At 48.6% G+C, this 24,804-nt stretch overlaps 1 protein-coding gene across 1 annotated transcript in view; it reads right to left on the reverse strand.

Moving 5' to 3' along the window:
* Positions 1-5,409: 5,409 nt before the first annotated feature.
* The window catches only part of LOC107117583 (pantothenate kinase 2, mitochondrial), a 28,944-nt gene continuing 9,549 nt past the window's right edge, over positions 5,410-24,804 (reverse strand). Inside the window, exons 3-8 of the mRNA XM_015419728.1 lie at positions 22,623-22,975; positions 16,253-16,506; positions 15,206-15,382; positions 13,481-13,604; positions 8,182-8,307; positions 5,410-5,897 (exon numbers count right to left, since the gene is read on the reverse strand). Of these exons, the coding sequence (XP_015275214.1) occupies positions 5,847-5,897; positions 8,182-8,307; positions 13,481-13,604; positions 15,206-15,382; positions 16,253-16,506; positions 22,623-22,975 (1,085 nt within the window). The 3' untranslated portion in view covers positions 5,410-5,846. The remainder of the gene's footprint in view (positions 5,898-8,181; positions 8,308-13,480; positions 13,605-15,205; positions 15,383-16,252; positions 16,507-22,622; positions 22,976-24,804) is intronic.

The following is a 24,804-nucleotide window of genomic DNA, read 5'->3' on the forward strand; positions in this document are numbered from 1 at the left end:
GTATAAATCCAATGTCGTCGTCTTCTTCTTCTACCTCACAGGGTCTGTTGTGGGGAGGGGAAGAAGTTTGTAAGCCGCTCTGAGACACCTTTGGGTAGTGAAGGGCGGGGTAAAAATCCAATATCTTCTTCTTCTTTTACCTCGCAGGGTGTCTGTTATGGGGAGGGGAAGGGAAGGAGACTGTAAGCCGCTCTGAGACTCCCTTGGGTAGTGAAGGGTGGGGTATGAATCCAATCTCTTCTTCTTCTTCTTTTACCTCACAGGGTGTCTGTTGTGGGGAGGGGAAGGGAAAGGAGACTGTAAGCCGCTCTGAGACTCCTTTGGGTAGTGAAGGGCAGCCTATAAATCCAATCTCTTATTCTTCTTCCTACTCGAACTTGGTGGTGGTGGAAAGTACCGTCAAGTCGCAGCCAACGTATGATGACCTCATGGGGGTTTTCAAGGCATGAGACGTTGAGAGGCGGTTGGCCATTGCCTGGCTCTGCAAAGCTACCCTGGACTTCCTTAGTGGCCAACGGTCCAAATACGAACCAGGGCCAATCCTGCTTAGGAAGGAAATCAGGCTAGCCTGGGCCATCCAGATCTGGGCTTCTCCAGCTTCCCTCACATGAAATGCAACGAGGAGCCATTTGGACCCCTTCAAATGACGGTCACCACAAAAGGGTACCGTTCACAAAACATGAATCTCAGACAGGTTCGTCCCATCTCTCCCAACACGCTTCCATTGAAAGAGAATGAAAGAATTTTTGAACAGGTGGGCAGTTCATGGCTCTGCTCCCACGATGGTAGAGAAGGGTCTCCATGATGCTTTTTGCAGCCAAGACTGTCATTGCCACTCATTGGAGAACGACAATGACACCCACTCTTTCACAATGGCATAAAAAGATGTGGGGTTTATACATTGTGGCAAAACTCTCGGGTAATCTTACGCACTTTGAAAAGATCCCTGCTCCTACCTCTTTCGTCTCAACGTGGCTTCCTATTTTAGAATACCTATCGCAACAAGCTGGCACTCCTAAGGTGATGGATGGCCTGAGGTAGTGGTAAGATAAATGACTCTATTCTAGATGTTTGTGGAAGTTTGCAGCTAACACCTATGATCGACTAAACTTGGAGACACTACATCACTTCATGAAATTGTTTCAATGTCAATCTCTAAATTAGCTATGTTTAATCTGTTCTTTACGGTAAAGGTTCCCTTGCTCGAAAGCCAGTCAAATCTGACGCTAGAATTGCAGTGCTCATCTCCGTTTCAATGCCGAAGAGCCAGCGCTGTCCAAAGACGTCTCCGTGGTCATGTGGCCAGCATGACTAAACACCAAGGCGCACGGAACGCTGTGACCTTCCCACCGAAGGGGTACCTATTTATCTACTTGCCATTTCTTGCTTTCGAACTGCTAGGTTGGCAGGAGCTGGAACTAGAGACGGGAGCTCACTCCGTCATGCGGCACCCGGGTCTCGAACTGCTGAACTACTGACCTTCCACAGCCTGCAGTTCAGCATCTTAACCACTTGAGCCACCGCAGCTCCTGTTCTTACCTAGATGCTATTTGACTACCCTTTGTTAAGCTTCGAATATATTCGCAGTTATCTGTGCACTTAAAGTTGATGTGTTCGTACATATTTGTATTTTCATTTATATGCAATAAACTATATTGTACCAAAAAAAAAATGAAAGAAGAAGAGATCGATCGCCCTTGAGAGGACAGCTCTGAAAGGACTTGTGACTGACCCAAGGTCACACCAACAGTGGCGTGTGGAGGAGTGGGGGAATCAAACCCGGTTCTCCCAGATTAGAGTCTGCGCTGTTAACCACTATACCAAACTGGTTCTCAAAATAAATGTCACCCAAAGAAAGAAGACCAAGTATATATGAGTAGAAAAGAACAACAGTTCAGAAACACCTTAGAAATGAACAAAATTGGTGGCAAGGTATGAGCTTCCGTGAGTCACTGCTCACTTCTTCCGATACAACTAGAATGTGAGTCTTTTTGTCCTTATATCACAAGGATGATGGATTTCCATTCTGTAAGGCTAAATGTGCTGCCTTCCATGGAGCTAGATCAAGATGGGTAGCTCGACTCTACGAGGGCCTAGACGGCAAATGTTGGAAATGTGAGATACAGTTGGGCTCGTACTACCATGTCTGGTGGACCTGTAAGGAGGTTAATAAATTTTGGAAGGAGGTCCAAGGCGTGCTATGTCAGATAACTAAAAAACCAATCCCGTTAGATCCAGAAGTGTCCCTATTAAATATATATCCCGATAAATGGAAGAAAAGAGAAAAATATTTAATTTTGCATATATTAACAGCCGCAAGAATTTTACTTGCAAAGGGCTGGAAGACTGAATCGGTACCAACTAAAGGGGAGCTGATAAGTAAAATAATTGATGTTGCAGAAATGGATAACTTGACACAAAAGGTGAATGGGAATATGAATACGTTATTTCAAAACGTTTGGTCACCTGTGTACAGATGGTTGGATCAAGAGACGTGTTAACTGTATTAGGAGGAGATCTGTTTTTGTGGTGAGGGTGATTAGTAGGTGGGGGGGGTCTATTGTATATAACTTTGTGGAAAACAATAAAAATATATATATTTTTTAAAAAAAGATGGGTAGCCTTGCTAGTCTATCTGTAGCAGTAGAAAACAGCAAGAGTCCAGGAGCACCTTAAAGAGTCCCTCAAGATGGGTAGCCTTGTCTAGTCTAGTCTAGCAGCTGGAAAGAGCAAGAGTCCAGGAGCACCTTAAAGACTAGCAAAGCTGGTGGCAGGGTAGCAGCTTTCGTGAGTCACTGCTCACTTCTTCAGATATCTGAAGAAGTGAGCAGTGACTCACAAAAGCTCCCACCCTGCCACCAATTTTGCTAGTCCGTTTCTAGGGAGGAAGGTCATGAGGGAGATAATGATGAGGCTGCAGGCCGGAGTGATAAACTGTGTTCCGCTTCTGCGATTTCTGTGGCAAGACATTTATTGTTCCTAGACCAACATTGTGAAAAATGAAACAGCTTTGTTGGAACTCAAGTCTAATTCCTCCTCATACACTCCTCCTGCCTGTTCCAGGAGATTTTATTTCCTTGGATGATTCGTTGTAAACTGAAGAGTGGGGGTGAAGGACTCCTTTGCACTGAGTGGATTGTGCAGAGACTTCATTTGCAGGATGGTTGATATTTCTCCTAATATTGATTGATTGATATTTTCCCTTCTCTCTGGCTCCTCCTGATCCAGAGCAAGAGACTTACTCCTGCTTGCTTTACAACTGGAGTATTCATGGATCCTCAAATGGCTTCTTGTGCCTTCCTCCCACTGCAGATTTGAATATTTAGGAGATACAGCTATATTTGAACCAGGCCTGGCATTTCCTTTAGATGCACTAGTGCGTAAGGGAGTTCGCACATTATTCTTAAAAACTCTGGAGACCAGAATACCATACTTCCTAAATAAAAGGTCCTGTAATCGCATCATCTTAGAAGGAATATCTTCATTTTTAAAATTTAAGATCAGTCTTAGATATGGCCCAACTCTAGGAAGTTTAAAATAGAAACCCAATGGTATTGTGGCAGTGTCGCGTTTTAGCAATTGACTCAAGGATAGTTTAATAGCTCTGAAATTTTGCCATCTATAAAAGTTTGTCCGCTGGTCCTTAAACGAAATGGCCAATTGGTCCCGTTGCAGAGTCGATGAAACAGATGGATGTTGTCCTTGGCAGTCATCTCTCAGGGTTGGTAACGCGCAGTGCTCATTTTCTCTAGGAAGCTTGCACTGTGCAGGGATTGCCAATGATTTAATAGCCTCACTCACAGTGTTTATTTTTGCGTCAATACCCTTAATTTTTGTCATCGGCATTTCCAAGGTTTGAGATGTTAAAAAGGCTTCCTTGGCAAACGTTTCTAAGAGGAGTGATGATAATCGGTGACAACACCGTGGCTGAGAGTTTGGGCTTAAAGAGGAATCCTCCTCATTCGTAGCTCCACTCACATCTCCCAGTAATAAGGAGGTTTCAGGTTCCGGGGTTGAAAATCTGTTTGAAAACTCAATTTCACCAGATGTGCAACCCTGGAGCACTCTTATCTGTAACATACCTGTCCATCTTTTCTTGCTTGCCTGCTTTTAACGCAGCTGCTTCTAGGGGACAACGTCCGCGCTTCCTTGTAGTCATAATTTCCTCAGCTCGTTAGCACTGCTCCGATAAGGTTTTTACACTCCCACAGTAGCGTCTTGTCAAGCAAGCTGTTCCATAGCAGCATAAGGCTTAAGGCTTAAAAGGTCTAAAATAAGATAAAATTCCGAAAGAATAGCGGAGAGAACGAGCCGGCGTCCTCCCCACTACCGTAACCGGAAAAGCCCCCCAATTTTGCTAGTCTTTAATGTGCTACTGGGCTCTTGCTATTTCCTGCTGCTAGACAGACTAACCCATGCAGGTCCATCTGCAAGCATATTTGACTTTGCCATAAAAAGTCACAGGACCGGAAGAATGTAAACTCAACAGGAGGAGCTGCCTACCGACCTAACTCCTAGCTTTAATTTTAAAAGAGGTAAGTGACAGACCAAATTCAAATCTAGAGTCAAAGGCAGTATTCAAAGTGGGGAGAATCTGGGTGCAATGAACATATTGCTCCCTCTGAACCCAGCTGTATTCGGAAACTGGATGCTCAGAGATCCAGAGAGACGTCTCCCCCCCCCCCAGAACTCCCCGAAAGTTCAACAAATACGAAGTGGGGTCTCGGTATCCGGCTGCAAGCTTTCAAAACTTTACATAAGAACACAAGAGAAGCCAATGCTGGATCAGGCCAGTGACCAAAAATACCAGGGGCCATCAGGAGGTCCACCAGTGGGCCAGGACACCAGAAGCCCTCACACTGTTGCCCCCACCCCCCCAAGCACCAAGAATACAGAGCATCCCTTGCCCCAGACTGAGAGTTCCTATCTACACCTTGTGGCTAAGAGCCACTGATGGACCTCTGCTCCATATGCTTATCTATTTCCCTCTTAAAGCCGTCCATTGCTTGTAGCCACCACCACCTCCTGTGGCAGTGAATTCCATGTGTCAATCACTCTTTGAGTGAAGAAGGACTTCCCTTTATCCCTTCTAACCTGACTGCTCAGCAATTTCATTGAATGCACATTCATTTCAGGTGGCTGTCAGGTGTCCGTCTCTCGGGATAGCCGCAGCCTCAAATCTGCGAGACCCGTCTGTTTTCTAAGACAGCCTCTTGAGAAGAACGTTACTTTGACCTCCAATCAGCAGGCTTAAATCCCTTCCGCCACTTCCCACATCTCTACTCCAGTAACAGCACTGATAAACCGAGGAGACACATTTGGGAGTCCACTTTAAGAGAAGACAACTGTCCTTTCTTTTTCCTTAAAAAAAAGAGAGAAGATTTTAATACCTGACATCCACATGTGCATATTCTCCACATCTCAACAGTGTCGTGAAAATTTACACAGCCATTCAAAGTCCGTACAAAATCGAGAAAATAAAAGTGCTTAAGAGCTGGAGGAGAGGGCCACTGGGACGTCGGCCAAGCTAGCGGCGCACTTTCTCTCCAGTGACCTCACAGTTCACAAATCGCAAGCTTAAGACTGTCTAAACACAGAATTTGTACGCTCAGCCCATATATTGGCATACAAGTCCCTTAACAAGCAAGCTAATATTCAGGCTTAGCCTTAGCTATTTTTTTGGTTAAACGTTGTCCTTCTCTCCGTTGACTGATGAGATCACGTACAAGCACAGCCGCTCCTTTTGTCAGGCAGACATTTTAGAAACAAAGCTGAGTTAATACGGGTGTTCCCTTTTGCTTCGAGACTCTCCAGCGGCAACCGGGGTTCAGGCTCCTTGTTCGGAATCAGGGCGAATTCAGAAGCTCCAGAAGAGCCCCGACTGCTCCAAAGTAACCCTGTTTAAAAGAGAGAGAGAGAGAGAAACGGAATGTATTTGATTCCGCGTCCGGCACGAATCTGCCACAAGCGGCAAGAAATCTTAAAGAGCTTCATCTTTATCATCTGTTTTCCTTCTACGCATGGGATCGACAGCCCATCTTTCCCACTGAGATCCAGGATGGACTACACAGTCCTTGTTTATGCAACCAATCAGGCGAGACATCTAATAAGCAATGAAATAAGACTAGGATTGCATAAATCTGAAACAGAGTAATTTATTTAGAATATTTCTGTGCTGCCCCTTCAGAGTCTTGCTCAAGGCAGCTTACAGTTTAAAAAAAACCAATATAAAGCTAGCCAGAACAATCCATAAAACAGACCTCAGACTAGAAGATGATTTGTAAAAGCTGGCAAGATTAAAACCCCAAATTAAAAGACTTGGTAAAAAGTCTTGTTTTAGCCTGGCGACTAAATGAAAATCAAGAGGCTAGACCAGGGGTGTCGAACTCATTTGTTATGAGGGCCAGATCTGACATAAATGAGTCCTTGTTGGGCTGGGCCATGTGTGCCATAAAAAGTAATGCCAGGTAGCGGAGATATAAACTTTATAAAGGACACAAACACAAAGGGTTTTTTTAACTTAAAATAAAAACATGCTTAAAACGTTAGCTCTGTAAACTGCAAACCTACTTTTGGTTTATTGACATTCACCACAGAAATCTCATGCTCGGAGTTCTGAGTCTAGGACCCAGGGAGCAACATGAAATGGCTGAGTGACTAAGAGAGTCTGGCGAAGCAGGCTATGATGCAGCAGCAGCAGCAGAACTGGAAGGAGGAGATGGCCAGTTCCACTGCAGGCCTGATGGAAGCCCCCCCCCAGGGGGGGGCCTGATCCGGTCCCCGGGCCGGATGTTTGAGACCTCTGGGCTAGACTCAAGGGGAAGTGCCTTCCAAAGGCGAGGTCCCGCCACAAAAGATGCCCTGTCTGCAGTCGCCATCTGCCTCACTATACCCTCAGGGGTATAACAAATAAATAAAATAGCCCTTGTATAGCGATTTTCGTGGTCTACAGGGCTTCACATCCTGTTGCAGATCCCCACAACAATCCTGCAAGGTTGCTATTATTCCCATACATCAGATGATAGGTACTGAGGCTAAGAGAAAGTGGCCTGCAGACGGCTGCCTCGTGAATTCACAGAAAGGCTGAGAATCAAACCAGGGACTTCCTGGTTCACAGCACAGTCTCCGCCACCAGCTCTGCCGAGTCCTCTGAAGGATCGAAAAACTAAATTGCTGCCACCTCCTGTGAGCCCTTGGAACGGGGCAAGTTTTTAAAGCCATACATGACTTGGGACCAGGGTATACGAAGGACCGTCGTCTCCCATAGGTTGCTGCCTGGGAATTAAGATCACAGGGAGAGGCCCTCCCGACCCTCCCACCAATCAGAGGAGCTCGTTTGGTGGGCAAACCAGAAAGGGCCTTTTCGGTGGCAGCCCCATGATTATGGAACCTACCTCCCGGGGGGGGGGTACACCTGGCCCCCTTCACTTCTGATCTTTAAGAGGCAGCTGAAGAGGGTTTTATTTAGGACTACATTTGACTCATTTAGTTTTTATTGACTGGCCCTAACTGAGACTTTAAATCATGGTTTTTAATGCATTTTTAAAAATAATCGTTTTATTTACAATGGAAGCTGCCTAATAAACGTTTTAAATAGACAGATAAATTAAGTAAGAGACAAATCTTTGCATGTTTAATTACTGGAAGTAGGGATGCCAGTCTCCGGGTGGGACCTGGGGATCCCCAGGAACTACGGCTCACCTCCAGAGCCAATGCCCCCTCTAAGCTGTGGAGTCTTGTGAGCAAAACTCTACTTTGTGAGATACTGGCATTAAAGTTGTGAGCGGGCGATTTGGCTCCTGCATCAATTAGTCTGGAGCCCTCCTTCCTGAGAGAAGCCAAAAACGTGTGAGCCGGAGGCTAAAGAACTGTGAGCTGGCTCGCACTAACTCAGCTTAGAAGGAACACTGCTCCAGACAACAGAGATCAGTTCCCCTGGAGGGCACTGTACCCCACCAAGGTCCCTGTCCTCTCCAGGCTCCAACCCCCCAATCTCCAGGAATTCCCCAACCTGGACCTGGCAATCCTAGCTGAAAATATGTCGATGCACATTTCAAGATTAAACCCGCTGAGGAAGTCCCAAGTGCAGGTAGAAGCGGAGCCCCCTTTCCACGCTCCTTGGTGCCCCCCCAAGAGAACCAGTGAGAGCAAAGTGCGTCTGTCTGGCCTTAGAGACCCCACCTCGTGTTCCAAGAAGAGCGCCTTCAGCTGGCCCTTAGACCAGTAGTCCAAAGCGTAGGCCAGAAACTTCATGGAGATGGTGTTGATGCGCAGGAAGTTGCCCACGAAAACCACGCGATTAATGTTCTGTGAAAAGGAAAAAGCCTGTTGAGAGTCTTTAAGAATCACCTTCAACGGAACCGAGAGGCTTAAAAACGGTGTGGCTTAAATCAGGTTGTTAAAGGCAGCCTTGCTCGTGAACCAACCCTTCCGTGCTGCTCTAGATCTCCGTGACAGCCCTAACCAAAGTTGCTAAGTGTCCCATAGATTTATTTATTAAAACATTTATATATGTGCTGACCGCCTACCCCCCTTACGAACCTACCTGCCCTACTGGGGTCATCTTCGGAGACCCTGCTTCAAATGCCCTTTGCCATCTGAGACGGTGGTGTGCGTGCTAAGTGCCAGTGAGTCACTTCCGTCTCACGGCGGCCCTGTGAGTTAATGACCTCCCAAAACACCCTATTGTTAACTGCCTTGCTCAGGTCTCCAACCAAAGAGTCATTTAACACGTGGAATTCACTGCTGCAGGAGGTGGTGGCAGCTACAAGCATAGACAACTTCAAGGGGGATTGGATAAACATCTGGAGCAGAGGTCCATCAGTGGCTATGAGCCACAGGCTGGGGGAGGGATGCTCTGTATTCTTGGTGCTTGGGGGGAGGGTGGGAGAGCTTCTGGAGTTCTGGCACTGCTGGTGGACCTCCTGATGGCACCTGGGTTTTGGCCACTGTGTGACACAGAGTGTTTGGACTGGATGGGCCACTGGCCTGATCCAACACGGCTTCTCTTACGTCCTTATGTCTGGGGCAGTGATGCTCTGTCACTGGCCTGATCCAACAGAGCTTTTCTTGTGTTCTTAAACTAATAACCGTGGCTTCCTTTATTGAGTCAATCCATTTCAAACTGGGCCATTTTTTTTCCTGCTGCCTTCCACTTTTCCTAGGATTATTGCCTTTTCCAGTGACTCTTGACTTCTCAGGCTCGAAGACTAGGCAGGCGGCAACTCAGGAGAGGGCCTCCTCTGTTGTGGCCCCATAGCTGCAGAACTCCCTCCCCACGGAGACGGGTCTGTTTCCCTTCTGTTGCTGTTTTCCACCGGAGGAGGGAGACTGTTTTCTTTCGTCTGGTATGCCTTCAATAATCACCACTGGCCTGATCCAACAGGGCTTTTCTTGTGTTCTTAAACTAATAACTGTGGCTTCCTTTATCGAGTCAATCCATTTCACACTGGGCCATCTTTTTTCCTGCTGCCTTCCACTTTTCCTAGGATTATTGTCTTTTCCAGTGACTCTTGACTTCTCAGGCTCAAAGACTAGGCAGGCGGCAACTCAGGAGAGGGCCTCCTCTGTTGTGGCACCATAGCTGCAGAACTCCCCACGGAGACGGGTATGTTTCCCTTCTGTTACTGTTTTCCACCGGAGGAGGGAGACTATGTTCTTTCGTTTGGTATTCCTTCAATAATCACCCCTCCCTCGAGAATTTTTCATGGCTGCTTCCATGTGTTTGTACGTATTTCATTCTGCTTTTAATTGCTTTGATGAAGTGTGTTGGAAAAGGAATTTTATTTTAATGGTTTTAAAACGTGATTTTTATCATCGTGTACGTCTCAAATGGTTAGCTGCCTTGGAAGGGCAGGTAGGCGGGGTATAAATTTTATGAACAGTAATAAAAGAATACCGGAAAGGGTAAGAGAGGCTGTGAAAGGGCACGAGAGAAACGGCTGAAACTGAAACTATTGAGAAAAAAGCCAGCCAGAACTCTAGCAAAACACTAATCTTTACATCACTAAGGCAGGCAATGAAAAAAATGGCAAAAATCCGTTAAGGCTGTGGCTTCAACAAAGATGGTTTTGCCTCCTCCTCTGAATACCAGCTTTATTTCATGCTCTCGTGGTTCGGCTTCCCCCGACACCCCTCTTCTCGTCTGCTAAGCAAGCAGGCGGGTTTCCACGGCAGGGAAGGTGTTCACCCCGGCGGGGCCCCTTTGGATCCGGATGGACCCCTCTGGTCTACGAAACTATCCCGCAGCAACAAACAAGCCGAGCAGGCCTCGGTGCCTTCATAGCCCTGTACAATGCTGCTTGACTTGCTTGCAACAAGGCAGCACTGTAAAGAAGCTGAGGGCACCGAGTTCAAGAGACGCCCCCGCGGAAGTCCGGGGCAGACGGAACGAGGGTTGCCTTCGCTTCCCGGTGGACTCGCCGCTTTCTTCCTTGGCTCGGTAGATCAGTGGGGTTCCCTTCACGGTCTTTTCTTTGCAGCTATCAATCTGCACCCTCAGAAAAGCCATTTGCACTTGGTGGTGGAACGTTCCGCCAAGTTGCAGCCAACTTACAGCAACCCGCCTGGGGTTTTCAAGGCAAGAGACTTTCACGGGTGGTTTGCCATTGCCTGCCTCTGTGGAACAACCCTGGACTTCCTTGGTAGACTCCCAGGGCTGACCCAGCATAGTTTCTCAAGATTCTGATGAAATCAAGCTAGCCTGGGCCATCCAGGTCAGGGCAACTGTGAGGTTCTCATTTATAGGGGAAGCAGTTTTACCTTTAAACACTCTCTGAGTACAATAAACTTGGTGGTTTTATCCTTCCACCAGGAATTAAAAATTCCAAATCTCTCTCTTTTGGTAGTATGACCTAGGGTCTGGGCACGTCAGAGGACTGTGTGGTCCTGAGGAAGTACTGTCCTGATTTCTGGGATAAGTTTAAACAAAAATGATTTCTTTAATCAAGAACAAAATAGATTTCTAGTTATTTTGAACACTTGCTGAAGAAAGGGACTTGTAAATATAACTGGCAAAGCTTGGTGTCACAAACAGTCTCTCAGACTCCCAAAACTCCACTCTGACAGGCGTAGACACTCAGTCTAGTCTCTCTCTCTCCCATCTATACAGATATAGATAGCCACACAGGCTAGTCTCTTTGTTTTATTCACACAGAATAGAATCAACTCTCTTAGTCACACAGACTAAACTGTTGGTCTTAATCAGAAAAAGACTCAAAATCCCATAGTCACACAGACTATGCTCACTCTTCAAACTTCACATACAGAATCCTTCATAACTCTCAGAGTCACAAAGACTCTCTTCAAAACTCTTCCATACTTGTCTCTCTCATATCACAGAATCTCTTCGTACACATACACACAGAATCCTCTCAGACACCCCTCCTCCCACATTCTCAGTCAGCAGCCAATCAACTCACACTTGTCACCCTCTATCACTCTCCTTACAGTACCGCAGTCAAACTAAACATTTAAAAGAACACACACCAAAACATGGAATAATAAAGTATTATCAAGTCACAACAGACTTATTGGGATCCTAAATTGTTTTCAAAGCAAGGGGCATTCCGAAGCTGTTTGCCATTGCCTGCCTCTGCATAGGGACCCTGGACTGACTCGGTGGTCTCCCATCCAAATGCAAACCAGGGCCGACACCCCCCCTGCGCGCACGCGCGCGCTTGGCATCTGAGGTCAGGGCAACTCCCACCCGCTGTTTACAAATGTCAATCAGACCACATCACAAATACTCGAATTTATCTGGCTCATTTAAAGTATCCCCTACGAGTCGTTCTTGCTCTCGATTAATCTTGCATTGCTGACTGCAGTGGGAAGAGGTTAAAGCTGTCAGAGTCTTGCAGAAACAGTCCCAACAACGTTCCCTGACTAGGATCAAGTTTATTGAGCAGCAGAAGCAAGTCAGTCTGGTTACACGGTTAGTGTCAGAACTGGGGTCCCAGGCGGGAGAGGCACAGTTATGCGCAATTCGAACCGAACCCCTGATGCAGGTAAACCAATAAGCAGAGCAGGAAATTGCGCCTAAAACTAACGAGCCTAGGTTCCCAGCAGAGCCTGCAGAGAGGAGCGCCAAGGTCATTTGTCTGAGCTCCAAGATAAGACGGTGAGTGGGAATCGAAAGACAAAATACCAGAGGCATGAAGGAGAGTCTCATCTGCACCCCCTCCCCTCGCCTGCCATGGCAGCATAGCTGACATAAGCCAACAGGGTGTAATGGTCAAAGAGCGTCAGACCAGGACCTGGGAGAGTCCCAGGTTCAAATCCCCTCTCTGCCCTGGAAGCCTGCTGGGTAACCTTCGGCCAGTCACACACTCACTGCCGGCCCTACCTCACAGGAGCGTTGTGAGGATAAAATGGAGGAGAGGAATATTATGTAAGGCACCTTGGGTACCCATTGGGCAGAAAGGTGGGGCACAGATGAAGCAAATAAGTAAATAAATAAAAGTGCTGTTCCTTCCCCTTTCTGGGGGAGCCTGAGTATCCTTACTGTAGAAAGAGTAGGGGGGGGGGAGACACGGGACGACAGCCATTCATCCATTAGTTTTGGAAGACATTTCTCCTCCCCAGAATCAGGAAGAAGAGTTGGCTTTATACCCTGCTCTCCACTCAGAGCGGCTTACAACCACCTTCCCTTCCCCTCCCCACAACAGACACCCTGTGAGGCAGGTGGGGCTGAGAGAGCTCTGAGAGAACTGCTCTTGAGAGAACAGCTCTGAGAGAACTGTGGCTTGCCCAAGGTCAGCCAGCTGGCTTAATGCAGAGGAGTGGGGAATCAGACAAGGTTCTCCAGATCAGAGTCTGCCGCTCTTAACCACTGTCAACACCAAACTGGCTCTTTCTACAAGCATGGAGAGCTTCAAGAGGGAATTGGGTAAACATGTGGAACAGAGACCCATCAGTGGCTATCAGCCACAAGGTATAGTTAGGAACTCTCAGGCTGGGGCAAGGGATGCTCTGTATTCTTGGTGCTGGGGGGGGCAACAGTGGGAGGGCTTCTAGTGTTCTGGCCCCACTGCTAGACCTCCTGATGGCACCTGGTATTTTTGGCCACTGTGTGACAGAGTGTTGCACTGGATGGGCCACTGGCCTGATCCAACATTGGCTTCTCTTATGTAAAAGAAGAAGAATATGGAGCAGAAGTCCATCAGTGGCTATGAGCCACAAGGTATAGAGAGGAACTCTCACGCTGGGGCAAGGGATGCTCTGTATTCTTGGTGCTGGGGGGGGGGCAACAGTGGGAGGGCTTCTAGTGTTCTGGCCCCACTGCTAGACCTCCTGATGGCACCTGGTATTTTCGGCCACTGCGTGACACAGAGTGTTGGACTGGATAGGCCACTGGCCTGATCCAACACTGGCTTCTCTGATTTTCTTACCATCTGGAGTCACTAATGTTAAGACACATGCAAGGAGTGGGCACTGCCTAGATCTACCGGCCCTGACAGTGATGTCAGCCCCCTTTCCATACCTCGTTCAGTGCGCACATCCGGGCTATGGAGCCGATGTTATTGGTGATGGTGATCAAGGTAGCCCTCGCCAGATCCTCCTTGCTGGCAGCCTCTTGCTTCTCCTTGCTCATCATGTTCCCGAAGCTGGACAGGAAAGTTGACAAGAAGGACTTTTACCAAGAGAGAGAGAGAGCCGAAGAGGAGACCAAGACAATGGCTCATGTAGTCACATGTAGTAGGGAATGGATTTTGTAAATATATCAGTGGGGTGAGGACCTGAACCTCGGCCCAAGTCCGAGGCTCTAACCACGACATCACTCTGGATCAAACACGGGAGTGATCATGGCTCCTCAGGCAATAGCAACGTGAATGCTGTCACCAAACGACAGTGCCTTGCAGCAGCTTACCTGGCAGGTGAAGCACTCAGGTGTAAAGGAGGGGAGCTTCCCACGTGCACACGGACACACACACACCACTACCTGCGCTGAGTTCTTGGCTCTCCTAGTACCCCGTTTCCTCCGGCTGGGAGACAAAGGCTGGTGCTTGGGGGGACCACGGTGCGAGGGCATAAGAAGGACTTTTACCAAGAGAGAGAGAGTCGAAGAGGAGACCGAGACAATGGCTCGTGTAGTCACACGTGGTGGGGAATGGATTTTGTAAATATATCAGTGAACGTCATGGCAGGGTGAGGACTCTAACCGAGGCTCTAACCACGACATCGCTCTGGATCAAACACAGGAGTGACCATGGCTCCTCAGGCAATAGCAACGTGAATGCTGTCACCAAACTACAGTGCCTTGCAGCAGCCTACCTGGCAGGTGAAGCACTCAGGTGTAAAGGAGGGGAGCTTCCCACGTGCACACGGACACACACACACCACTACCTGCGCTGAGTTCTTGGCTCTCCTAGTACCCCGTTTCCTCCGGCTGGGAGACAAAGGCTGGTGCTTGGGGGGACCACGGTGCGAGGGCATCTAGAGTTCTGGTCCCGCTGGTGGACCTCCTGATGGCCCCTGGGTTTGGGCCACTGGACTGGATAGTTCCACTGGCTTGATCCAACAGGGTTTCTCTCATGTTCTTACAGGCTCAGTAAGGTTACTTATTTAGGAACAGGGAACTACGATGATAACTAAGAAATCAGAGCTTTAACTGGAGACTTTTCATTCCTTAGTTTGCTTCTTGCTGCGTTCACTAGACGCAAATGGCAACCAGTAGAGCCCGTGCACTTCAGTACGACTGCAAATTCAGGCTGACCTATGTCAAAGCCACAGGGAAAGCAGCACAGCCGGCTACAGTGATTAAGACCACCTGCATCTCCCCAGTTCATCCCCATTTGTCAAAAGAAGCCGGGGGCACAACTTGACAGCAACAGACAGATCTGGGGGGGGGTGTTATTTTATTTTTTATTTTTAAATTGAAGATGTTACAACTATCACTGTTAGTAGCCTTAAACGACAAGGAATGGCGGGAGATAAATGTTTCACTAAATAAATAAGCAAAGTGAAATAAATAGCGGTACTGGCTACACTGGGAAAGGGGTCCCCGGAAGAAGGTCAACTCCTCCTGCCCAGTAACTGTGACACCAATCCAAATGGGGGTGGGGTCAACTGCTATTTGGAGGAGATCAACAGTACAGAGAATTCTATCGTGGATCTTCGACATCTCATCTAGCCGCTCACCAGGAGGAAAAAAAAATACACATTTAATGCGCCGCACACCCTCCCGAAACCCCGGGCGAGGCCTTACCTGGATGCCACAGCCCAACCCGGCAGCCCGAATCTCTCGTAGTCGCCCCCGTAAATGTCCCGCACCAGTTTGTCCACTTTGGTGCTGTCCCCGCGGGAGGCCATCTCCAGGGCCTCTTCGAAGGTGGAGCAGCCCGTCAGGAGACAGCAGAGGCCGAAGAAGGTTCCTCCTCCCAGGCTGGCCAGGGCAGAGGAAAGACGCATCAATAATTCCTGCCGCCCAAGAAGGACCATGGGAGGGCTATGGGAGTGGGGGAGGGACGACAGACCAAGGAGAATTTGGGTGTGTGTGTATTTTTTTTAAATATGTGCATGTGTGAGTGCGCACGCACCTGGAAGTCATGGCGACCTCTGGTGACTGACCCCCCTACTGGGGGCCTGGAGGATATTCAGAGAGGTGGCTGGATAAAGCCTGCCCCCACCTCCCGACTGCTGGTATTCCAAGGAGGTCTCCCATCCAAGGACTTGCCAGAGTCGGCCCTGCTTAACTTCCGAGATCTGATGAGATTTGCCTTGCCTGGGCTATCCAGGTCAGGGCGATTAAGAATTTTATCACATCCTGCTAGTAATTTGTCATCCTAAGTAGCGAGGGGAGACCAAACAAGGATAGTTTATGATATTAACCCCTATATTTGTTATTTATCACATCCTGCTAGTAATTTGTCATTCTACGTAGCGAGGGGAGACCAAACAGGGAAAGACAGGGACTTATCACATCCAGATAGTTTATGATATTAACCCCTATACTTGTTAGTAGAATGAGGAGGAGGAGGAGATTGGATATATACCTTGCCCTTCACTACCGAAGGAGTCTCAGAGCGGCTTACGAACTCCTTTCCCTTCCCCTCCCCACAACGGACACCCTGTGAGGGAGGTGGGGCTGAGATAGCTCTTTCGAGGACCGCTCATGAAAGAACAGCTCTGAGAGAACTCGTAACTGACCCAAGATCACACCAGCAGCTACATCAGACTCACCTCGTATGTTGTCACCTGCCCTGAGCCCGCTTGTGGGGAAGGTGAGATAAAAATAAAATAAGTCAAGTCTCACCTGGTCCCCGTCACCCGCTTGTAATTGTCTTTGGAATACACGGCCAAGATGCTGACCCCGGAGCCAATGTTCACCAGGAGGAGGGGGTACGGATTCTCTAGGTTGAAAGGGAGCTTCTGACACTTTTCGGGATCGGTCGGGTTTTCAAAATAGTAGCACTCCGAGTGTCCATTGAAGCCAACCGAATCGATATACATGACTCCTTTAATGAGGCAGTCGAGTTCATCCAGCTTGCAGAGCTGGAGATCTCCCACCTGTTTGGAGAGAGAAGCTTTGAAGAGGGCCGGGTGAGTCCTTCCTGGAAGGATGCAATTCCCAGATCCCATAAAAGCTGCCTAATACCGAGACAGACCCTTGATCTGTCAAAGTCAGCCTTTGTCTACTCAGGCCGGTGGTGGCTCGCTGGGACACCAGCTGAGGCCTTTCACATTACCTGATGCTTTTAACTGGAGATGCTGGGGATTGAACCTTAAACCTTCTGCGTGCAAAGCAGAGGCTCTCCTATTGAGTCACGGCCAATTGCTCCAAGCTGTGGGGTCTTGAGAGCAAAAGTTCTACTTTGTGAGCTGCTGGTATTAAAGTTGTGAGCGAGCGACTTGGCTGCTGCATCAATTTTTGCTCTGGAGCCCTCCTTCCTAAGACAGAAATGTCTGAGGCGGAGGCTAAAAAACTGGGAGCTAGTTCACACTATCTCAGCTTAGAGGGAACACTGGTCACATAGCCCCTCCCTAGAATAAAAGTATGAACAAACATGGAGCTGCCTTATACTGAATCAGGCCACCGGTTCATCGAAGTTGTAATAGAGATGGGACTATATAGATTTTCCTCTTTTTTTTATTATTCATATTTCTCTGGGTTTTATAGATTTATTATAGGTTTACCATTTTATTGGAATGTACTGAAGGCCTGTTATATAGAAGGCCTCTCTTCTTTGTGGGTCAGGATATTTTTCCAGCTGATGTTAGCAGACAAGACAACAGCATTCTTTTGGTACAGAAGAAGGTAGGAGGTTCATGGTTCTAATTGTTTAGGTTACAACTTCATAGTGTCTGGGTCAAAAAGGATCTTTTACTAGGTATCAGAGAAAAACACCTTTGTTTGGGTGAGAACAAGTTTTGGCCGATATGACTTAGGCCAGGTCAAGTAAATATGTGACACTATTGTATAGACACACCTTTCTTACATTTGACCAATAAGGAGATTTTTATGTAAATGTTGTTTAAGTTTTTGTAACCAATTATGCTTTCTGAATATTATTTTCATGACGATGGTATGATGATGTCATATTAAGTATTTAACTTCATGTATTTCCTGATTGGGCTCAGAAAGCAGTCAACATTGATGAGTCCTTTGGCCTAACTGTTTTCCGTATTTCACTGCAATCAAATACAAGATCTTCCTCCTCATTTTGACTTCAATCTTCTATTTTTGACTGGATATTAACTTGTATAACAAAGTCAGTATTGTCTATTCAGACTGGCACAGCCCCTCCAGGGTCTCAGGTGGAAGTCTTTCACATCACCTACGGCCTGGAAGTGCTGGGGATTGAACCTGGGACCCTTCTGCATGCAACTCACAGGCTCTTCCACTGAGCCACAGCCCCCTTCCTTCTTTTATTCATCTCTCTCTGGGACATTCCCTTATTTATGGCAAGGGCAATCTCTGAAGTTATGTTATCGGGAATGACAAACCCTTCGAGCTCAACAGCATTAGCAGGAGTGTGAACAGCCCATTCAAAACTAAGAGTCACGAGAGGAAGAGAAGAGGAGGAGCTTGGATTTATACCCTGCCCTTTACTCAGAACGGCTCAGACAGGCCCTTAAGCCAGAGAAGGAGCTGCTGTTGGCGCAACGGATGTGTAGGAGCCAGGGGTCATTTCGTAGAAAAAGAGCTAGGGGAACTCATTAGCATATGCCACACCCCCTGACATCACCGGAAGTGTGTCATAAGGCCACACACCCCGCCCCCAACGGTCCCGAAAAGGCTCTTAGCCACAAGGTATAGATAGGAACTCTTGATCTGGGGCACGTGATGTTCTGTCTTCTTGGTGCTTGGGGGGGGGGCAACAGTGGGAGGGCTTCTGGTGTCCTGGCCCCACTGCTGGACTGCCTGATGGCGCCTGGTATTTTAGGCCACTGTGTGACACAGAGTGTTGGATTGGATGGGCCATTGGCCTGATCCAACCTTGGCTTCTCTTACGTTCTTAAGAGATTGGATTTATACCCCGCCCTTCACTCAGAGTCTCAGAGCGGCCTACGATCTCCTTCCCCTTCTCCGCCCCACAACAGACACCCTGTGAGGTTGGTGGGGCTGAGAGAGCTCTTTCCAGAACTAACCTTTCAAGGACAGCTCTGACAAAACTATGGCTCGCCTAAGGTCATCCAGCAGCTGCGAGTGGAGGAGTGGGGAATCAAAGCCGCTTCTCCCAGATCAGATTCCGCGCACTTAACCACTACACAGCTACTACTAGGCTGTGTTGTGCCAATCTCTCTTGCCATCCGGTGATCTCATCCGAGGAAGAGACACAGCCGAATATCAGAGTTTCAAAGGCTGCCTCGCTTAAAACAAGGAAGGGCCAATCACCTTGTCAGAATAATTTTCACAACCTTAACCAATGTGTGTCACCAGCGGAGAATGCGGACCTGCAGAGGAAACAGATCCCGATGACTCCGGCAGGAGAGCCAAACCACGTAATGCAAACAGAACACACGCAGAAACCCTCATACGGGGTCTAGTCCAGTTGGAGAAGGGGGGGGGGAGATCTAGAAAGGGCCCTGCGAGCTTCCAAATATAATTGAAAACTTACTAAGCAAAAGTAGCTCAGTGGCAGAGTGTAATATCTGCCTGCAGAATCCCTGGTGTCTCCGATTAACAAGAATCTCAGATAACATGTGGTGGGAGAGATCTTTGCCAGAGACAATGGGGGCTGACGGCCACTGAAAACAAACAATACTGGGCCAGACACCCTTAGAATGCCCCTTACAGAACAGCTTCCGTTATCTTCCGTCCAAAGACTTCCACGTTGAAATATTTTAGCTATTTATTTACTGCGTTGATAGCCCCACCTTTCCCCCCAATAACCGACCTGGAGTAGCCCAATCTAGCCCGACCCATCAGATCTCGGAAGCGAAGTAGGGCCGACCCTGGCAAGTACTTGGATGGGAGACCTCCAAGGAATACCAGGGCTGTGACGCAGAGGCAGGAAATGGCAAACCACCTCTAAAGCATCTCTCGTCTTTTAAAAAAAGGTCTAGCTCGCCACCTAGTGGTGCATAATGCTAAAGAAGAGCTAGAACATCTGGTTGCCAAACAATCTTACGATCTCCTGGCCGCGCTACATACATAGCTATACGATAATCATCACCATCATCCTCTCCCCAATAGTAACCCGAGGTGGGAGAGCCCAGTTCTCTTGGGAGTCAACTCATAGCCGCCTAAGTTGATCTAAAAGAGCACGAGCCGACTACAAATAAAGAGCTCGTGCAATAACGACCGCTGTGAATTCTTGATACCAATATTAGCACTTTAATGTTTTAATATGAATAGTCAGAATTGCTTTAAATGTTTTCATATGAATAGTTAGAATGGTTTATTATGAATATTGTGCTAATGTCACTTATTGTAATTCTATTGCAATTTTATGCAGCTTTTGTCAGCCTCCCTGGCCGGCCCGGCGGGATATAAATTTAATAAATCAAATCAAATCAAAATCAAGGTGGATTACATCGTTCTCTTCTCCACCCTTTTATCCTCACAACAACCCTGTGAGGAGGTAGATTAGGCTAAGAGTGTGTGGCTGGCCCAAGGTCACCCAGCAAGCTTCCGCGGCGGAGTGGGGAGTCGAACCTGGTTCTCCCAGACCCTAGTCCGGCACTCTAACCACTACACCACACCGGCTCTTGGAAGGAGCTAGGAGAGCGAGAGAGGAGCTACTTCCCATAATCTTGTTCCTAAATGCAGCAGCTTCCTGATGCTCCATGGGAAACGGAGGAAGGGGGAGGTCTCAACAAAGGGATCCTCGAGTCAGATTGATTTTTTAGCCAAGCGCCGTCTTTACGAGGACCAGAAGCATGCCACTTTTCCAGGGGGAAAAAGATCTGCGGAAGTCTGCTAGACACACCAAATCCCATGAGTCACAATGAAACAGAAGGCAGACAACAAGCAAGCCGGTGTCCTTGGCACCGAGAACAGAGAGGGACAGCTGCCACAGAGATGGCGCAAAGGAACCCTTTGATGACCCACAACATGCCCCCCCCAAGCTGTTCTTCGGTGAGCTATAAGAGCTTCAAGTCACGGTTCTGAGTTCCACAGCTGTCTGAGCAAATGGCATTTCATACATAAGAATGTAAGTGAAGCCAATCTTGGATCAGGCCAAAGGCCCATCCAGTCCAACACTCTGTCACACGGTGGCCAGAAACACCAGGTGCCATCAGGAGGTCCAGCAGTGGGGCCAGGACACTAGAAGCCCTCCCACTGTTACCTCCCCCCAAGCACCAAGAATACAGAGCATCCCTTGCCCCAGACAGAGGGTTCCATCTATAGGAACATAAGAGAAGCCTATCTTGGATCAGGCCAAAGGCCCATCCAGTCCAACACTCTGTGTCACACAGTGGCCAAAAATACCAGGTGCCCTCAGGAGGTCCAGCAGTGGGGCCGGGACACTAGAAGCCCTCCCACTGTTGCCCCCCCCCCAAGCACCAAGAATACAGAGCATCCCTTGCCCCAGACAGAGAGTTCCTATCTATACCTTGTGGCTAATAGCCACTGGTGGACTTCTGCTCCAGATGCTTATCTAACTCCCTTTTGAAGCCATCCATGCTTGTAGCCGCCCACCACCATTTCCTGTGGCAGTGAATTCCATGTGTTAATCACTCTTTGGGTGAAGAAGGACTTCCTTTTATCCGTTCTAACCCGACTTCTCAGCCATTTCCTTGAGTGCCCACGAGTTCCTGTATTGTGAGAAAGGGAGAAAAGTACCTCTTTCTCTACCTGGTCTATCTTACCTGCTGCATCTATACACACAGACCACAAAACATACATCCTGGTGGGAAACCCCCCACAGCAAGCAGCCTTTCCTAATTTATGGCCCTGTTCATTTCTCAGCCGTTAGGTCAGCAATGTCACACGCGTTAAGCTGGTGAGCTTGACGGCAATTCAGGGGAGCTGGTGGAATTAACTGCATCTTGGTTACCACCCAGCTCCTCCTGCGAAGTGTCTAGTTTACAGGACAGAATGACAACTGTTAAATTTTTTACGACTAGCAAGTCTCTGCTTTTCCGGAACGCAGCTCAACTTCTCATGGCCCTTAAGCTCCAACTGGGCAAGAAGGGTGAACAGAAGAAAAGCCCTGCTGGATCAGGCCAGTGAGGGTCCATCTAGTCCAGCATCCTGTCTCACACAGGGGCCAACCAGTTCCTCTGGAGGGGAAGAGCCCTGCTAGATCAGACCAGTGGTCCCTCTAGTCCAGCATCGAGTCTCACACAGTGGCCAGCCAGTTCCTCTGGAGGTCCAACAACAGGGCAGAGAGGCCAAGGCCTTCTTAAGAACCTCAGAAGAGCCCTGCTAGATCAGACCAGTGGTCCCTCTAGTCCAGCATCGAGTCTCACACAGTGGCCAGCCAGTTCCTCTGGAGGTCCAACAACAGGGCAGAGAGGCCAAGGCCTTCTTAAGAACCTCAGAAGAGCCCTGCTAGATCAGACCAGTGGTCCCTCTAGTCCAGCATCGAGTCTCACACAGTGGCCAGCCAGTTCCTCTGGAGGTCCAACAACAGGGCAGAGAGGCCAAGGCCTTCTTAAGAACATCAGAAGAGCCCTGCTGGATCAGGCCAGTGGTCCACCTAATCTAGCATCCTGTCTCATACAGTGGCCGTCCAGGCGCTCTGGAGGTCCAAAAACAGGGCACAGAGACCGAGGCCTTCCCAATGCAGCCTCCCAGCACTGGGACTTCGAGGTTTACCGCCTCTCCGCATGGAGATGCCTTGTAGTCACCATGGCTAGTAGCCACTAACAGACCTATCCTACACGAATCTATACGGTCCCCTTTTAAAGCCATCTGTGCCTGTGGCCATCACTACATCCTCTGGCAGCAAATCCCACATTTTAATCACTCTCTGTGTAAAGTAGTGTTTCCTTTTGTCCGCCTTGAACCTACTGCCCATCAGCTTCATTGGATGCCCTCCAGTTCTAGCCTTTTGGGAGAGGGAGAAAAATATCTCTTTGTCAACTTTCTCCACTCCCTGCATAACGCATCCCTCCAAAGCATTATGACAGGGAGCCCTTGCAGAGGTACTGAAACAGGCTCCGCCTCTATCTGGCAAGCTTTGACAATGTGCTACTGCAGCTTAAGGGTAGATAAGCCAAAAATTGCCTACTGTGCGAAAGTCCTGCTCAAATTTATACGCTCCGCCTCCTGTGGCACATAAGGTGGTGTGGAGGCTCGAGAAGTGCTTTTCGCTGCCCATTTGAATAAAAACAGGCATGTCATGAGTAGGAAAGCGTATAAAGTGGAGATTGCCTTTACGTCCACACAGCGTAAGGTCCTTTAGCTCGAGGTGGACGTCCCGGATGCCCGTGGCTCCGTAGGCGGTGTTGGAGGTCAGGTATTTCCGGATGCTTTTCAGGTTCTCCACTTCCTCCTCCTCTTCCTCGGCGGTAATGTCCTTTGGCTCAAAATAAACAAGCTTGACCAAGGTTCCTCCGATGTCCAAGCCAAACCAAGGAAAAGCTAAGCAATGGGGACAGAAAGAATTGTTATAATGGAGTTATGCCTATTTTTAAAATATATATATGTGTGTGTGTGTGTATGTATGTGTATGTAATTTACTTGCATTGTTTATGGACTCAAGGCAGACTACAACAGAGCGAGTCCATACAACCGACAGATGGGGCGTTTCATAAACCGTGCAATAGGATTAGGGTGGTAGAATCAACCAGAAGTCTAAAAACAGAACTGGAGCAAAGCATAAGCATTATGTTCGAATCCCCACCGCGGCCGGGTTGAGCCCCCGGCCCAGCTCCCGCCAACCCAGCGGCTCTAATAACAACAAGAGGAATGGGTACCTGCCCTAGGTGGCAGGGGGCACCCTCCTCCTGGCTCGGTGCTGGGAGTGCTGGGAGTGCGGTCGGCAGCGGCAAAGAGAGACGAGAGAGAGGCGGCGGCGGCAAGTGAGGAAAATGGCGGCGGAGAACAATCCAGGGAGGCAGCGGCCGGATTGAGCGGAGGCGGAGTTGGAGCCGGAGCAACGTGGTGACGTGGGACGCAGCACGGCAGGAGCCGTTGGGACATTGGCCGGAAGCTGCGTCTGAGAAGCGGCGGCGCTCCGAAGGAGTAAAAATCAAGAAGCCTGCTCGAGTCTGGTCGTCAGCCATCTGGATCGCCGGAAAAAGAACGACGAACCCACCGGAGAAGAAGGAATATGCCGCAAAAAAAAGGGTGCTGGTAGGATATCCCCTCCCCTAAGAGAATTGTGGCCCTAGTTAGGTACCAACTACGTTGTAGTACACTGTAGTACACTCTGAGACCCATTAGGGGTCATGGGCGGTATATAAATCTCATGTAAATAAATAAATAAATAAACAATATGACACTTATTATTAAATGGTGTAAAATTCCATAGCAGGATCACAGTTTCAGCAAGCTGGACACGGTAGTGCAGGCCACTTTGTGACTCGTATAGTACAGTGCACTTCTATTGCCTGTGTGGAAAAGCCCTCTTGAAGAATTCAGTTTTGCATAGTTTATGGAAAGCCAGAAGAGTGCGTAAACAGACTACGCGCTGGCTGCATTTAGCACTATTGGAATATATGCCATGACACGAGAGCAGGCCGACTGGGGAGGCAGGGCTTACAGACAGGTCTGTGTCTTGCCACTGGCTGATCTGCGGTGATGTTACTGAATGTCTAAAAGGGTGTGTGTCAAACATAAGGCCCCGGGGGCCGTTGTGCGGGGCTCTTTTGCGGCCCGCGAGCAACTGATGCAAGGGAGGGAGTGGGCGGAGCCACTTCACTGTGACTTCGGCACAGCAGAGCAACCTCGTCTGCAGCAGTCAAGCATCGTGGGAGCATCTGCCCAGCGCGGCACCACTGCCTCTCCAGGCCGCCCACTGCAGGTTTTCTTCTGCACACCCCTCCCAGCCCGTGGGGCCTTGCAGTGAGGATACACCAGCTCGGAGCTTACCAGCTGCTGTCCTTTATACAGTTTCTATCTCCGGTACCTGGCATTACGTTTCGCGGCACACGTGGCCCGGCCCGACAAAGTGACATTTATGTCAGATCCAGCCCCCGTAACGAATGAGTTTGACACCTCTGGTCTAAAACAAAGCTTCCCAAAGGCATCGTGAGAATGTGTTAGAAATCAGAATGCTCGCAAAACTGTGCCAGTTCAACAAGAGAAAAGATCAGTCGTACTAGGGAGGCCAGCACAAAGGGATGTGGGAAAGGGAGGGTGGGGTATGGAAGGAAGGAAGGAAGGAAGGAAGGAAGGAAGGAAGGAAGGAAGGAAGGAAGGAAGGAGAGAGGCAGCGGGGGCCAAGAGCCGAGGGGGAAGCTGAACAG

The sequence above is a fragment of the Gekko japonicus genome, unplaced genomic scaffold, assembly GCF_001447785.1.
Source record: "Gekko japonicus isolate JY-2015 unplaced genomic scaffold, Gekko_japonicus_V1.1 scaffold1885, whole genome shotgun sequence".
In the NCBI taxonomy this organism is placed as follows: Eukaryota; Metazoa; Chordata; class Lepidosauria; order Squamata; family Gekkonidae; genus Gekko; species Gekko japonicus.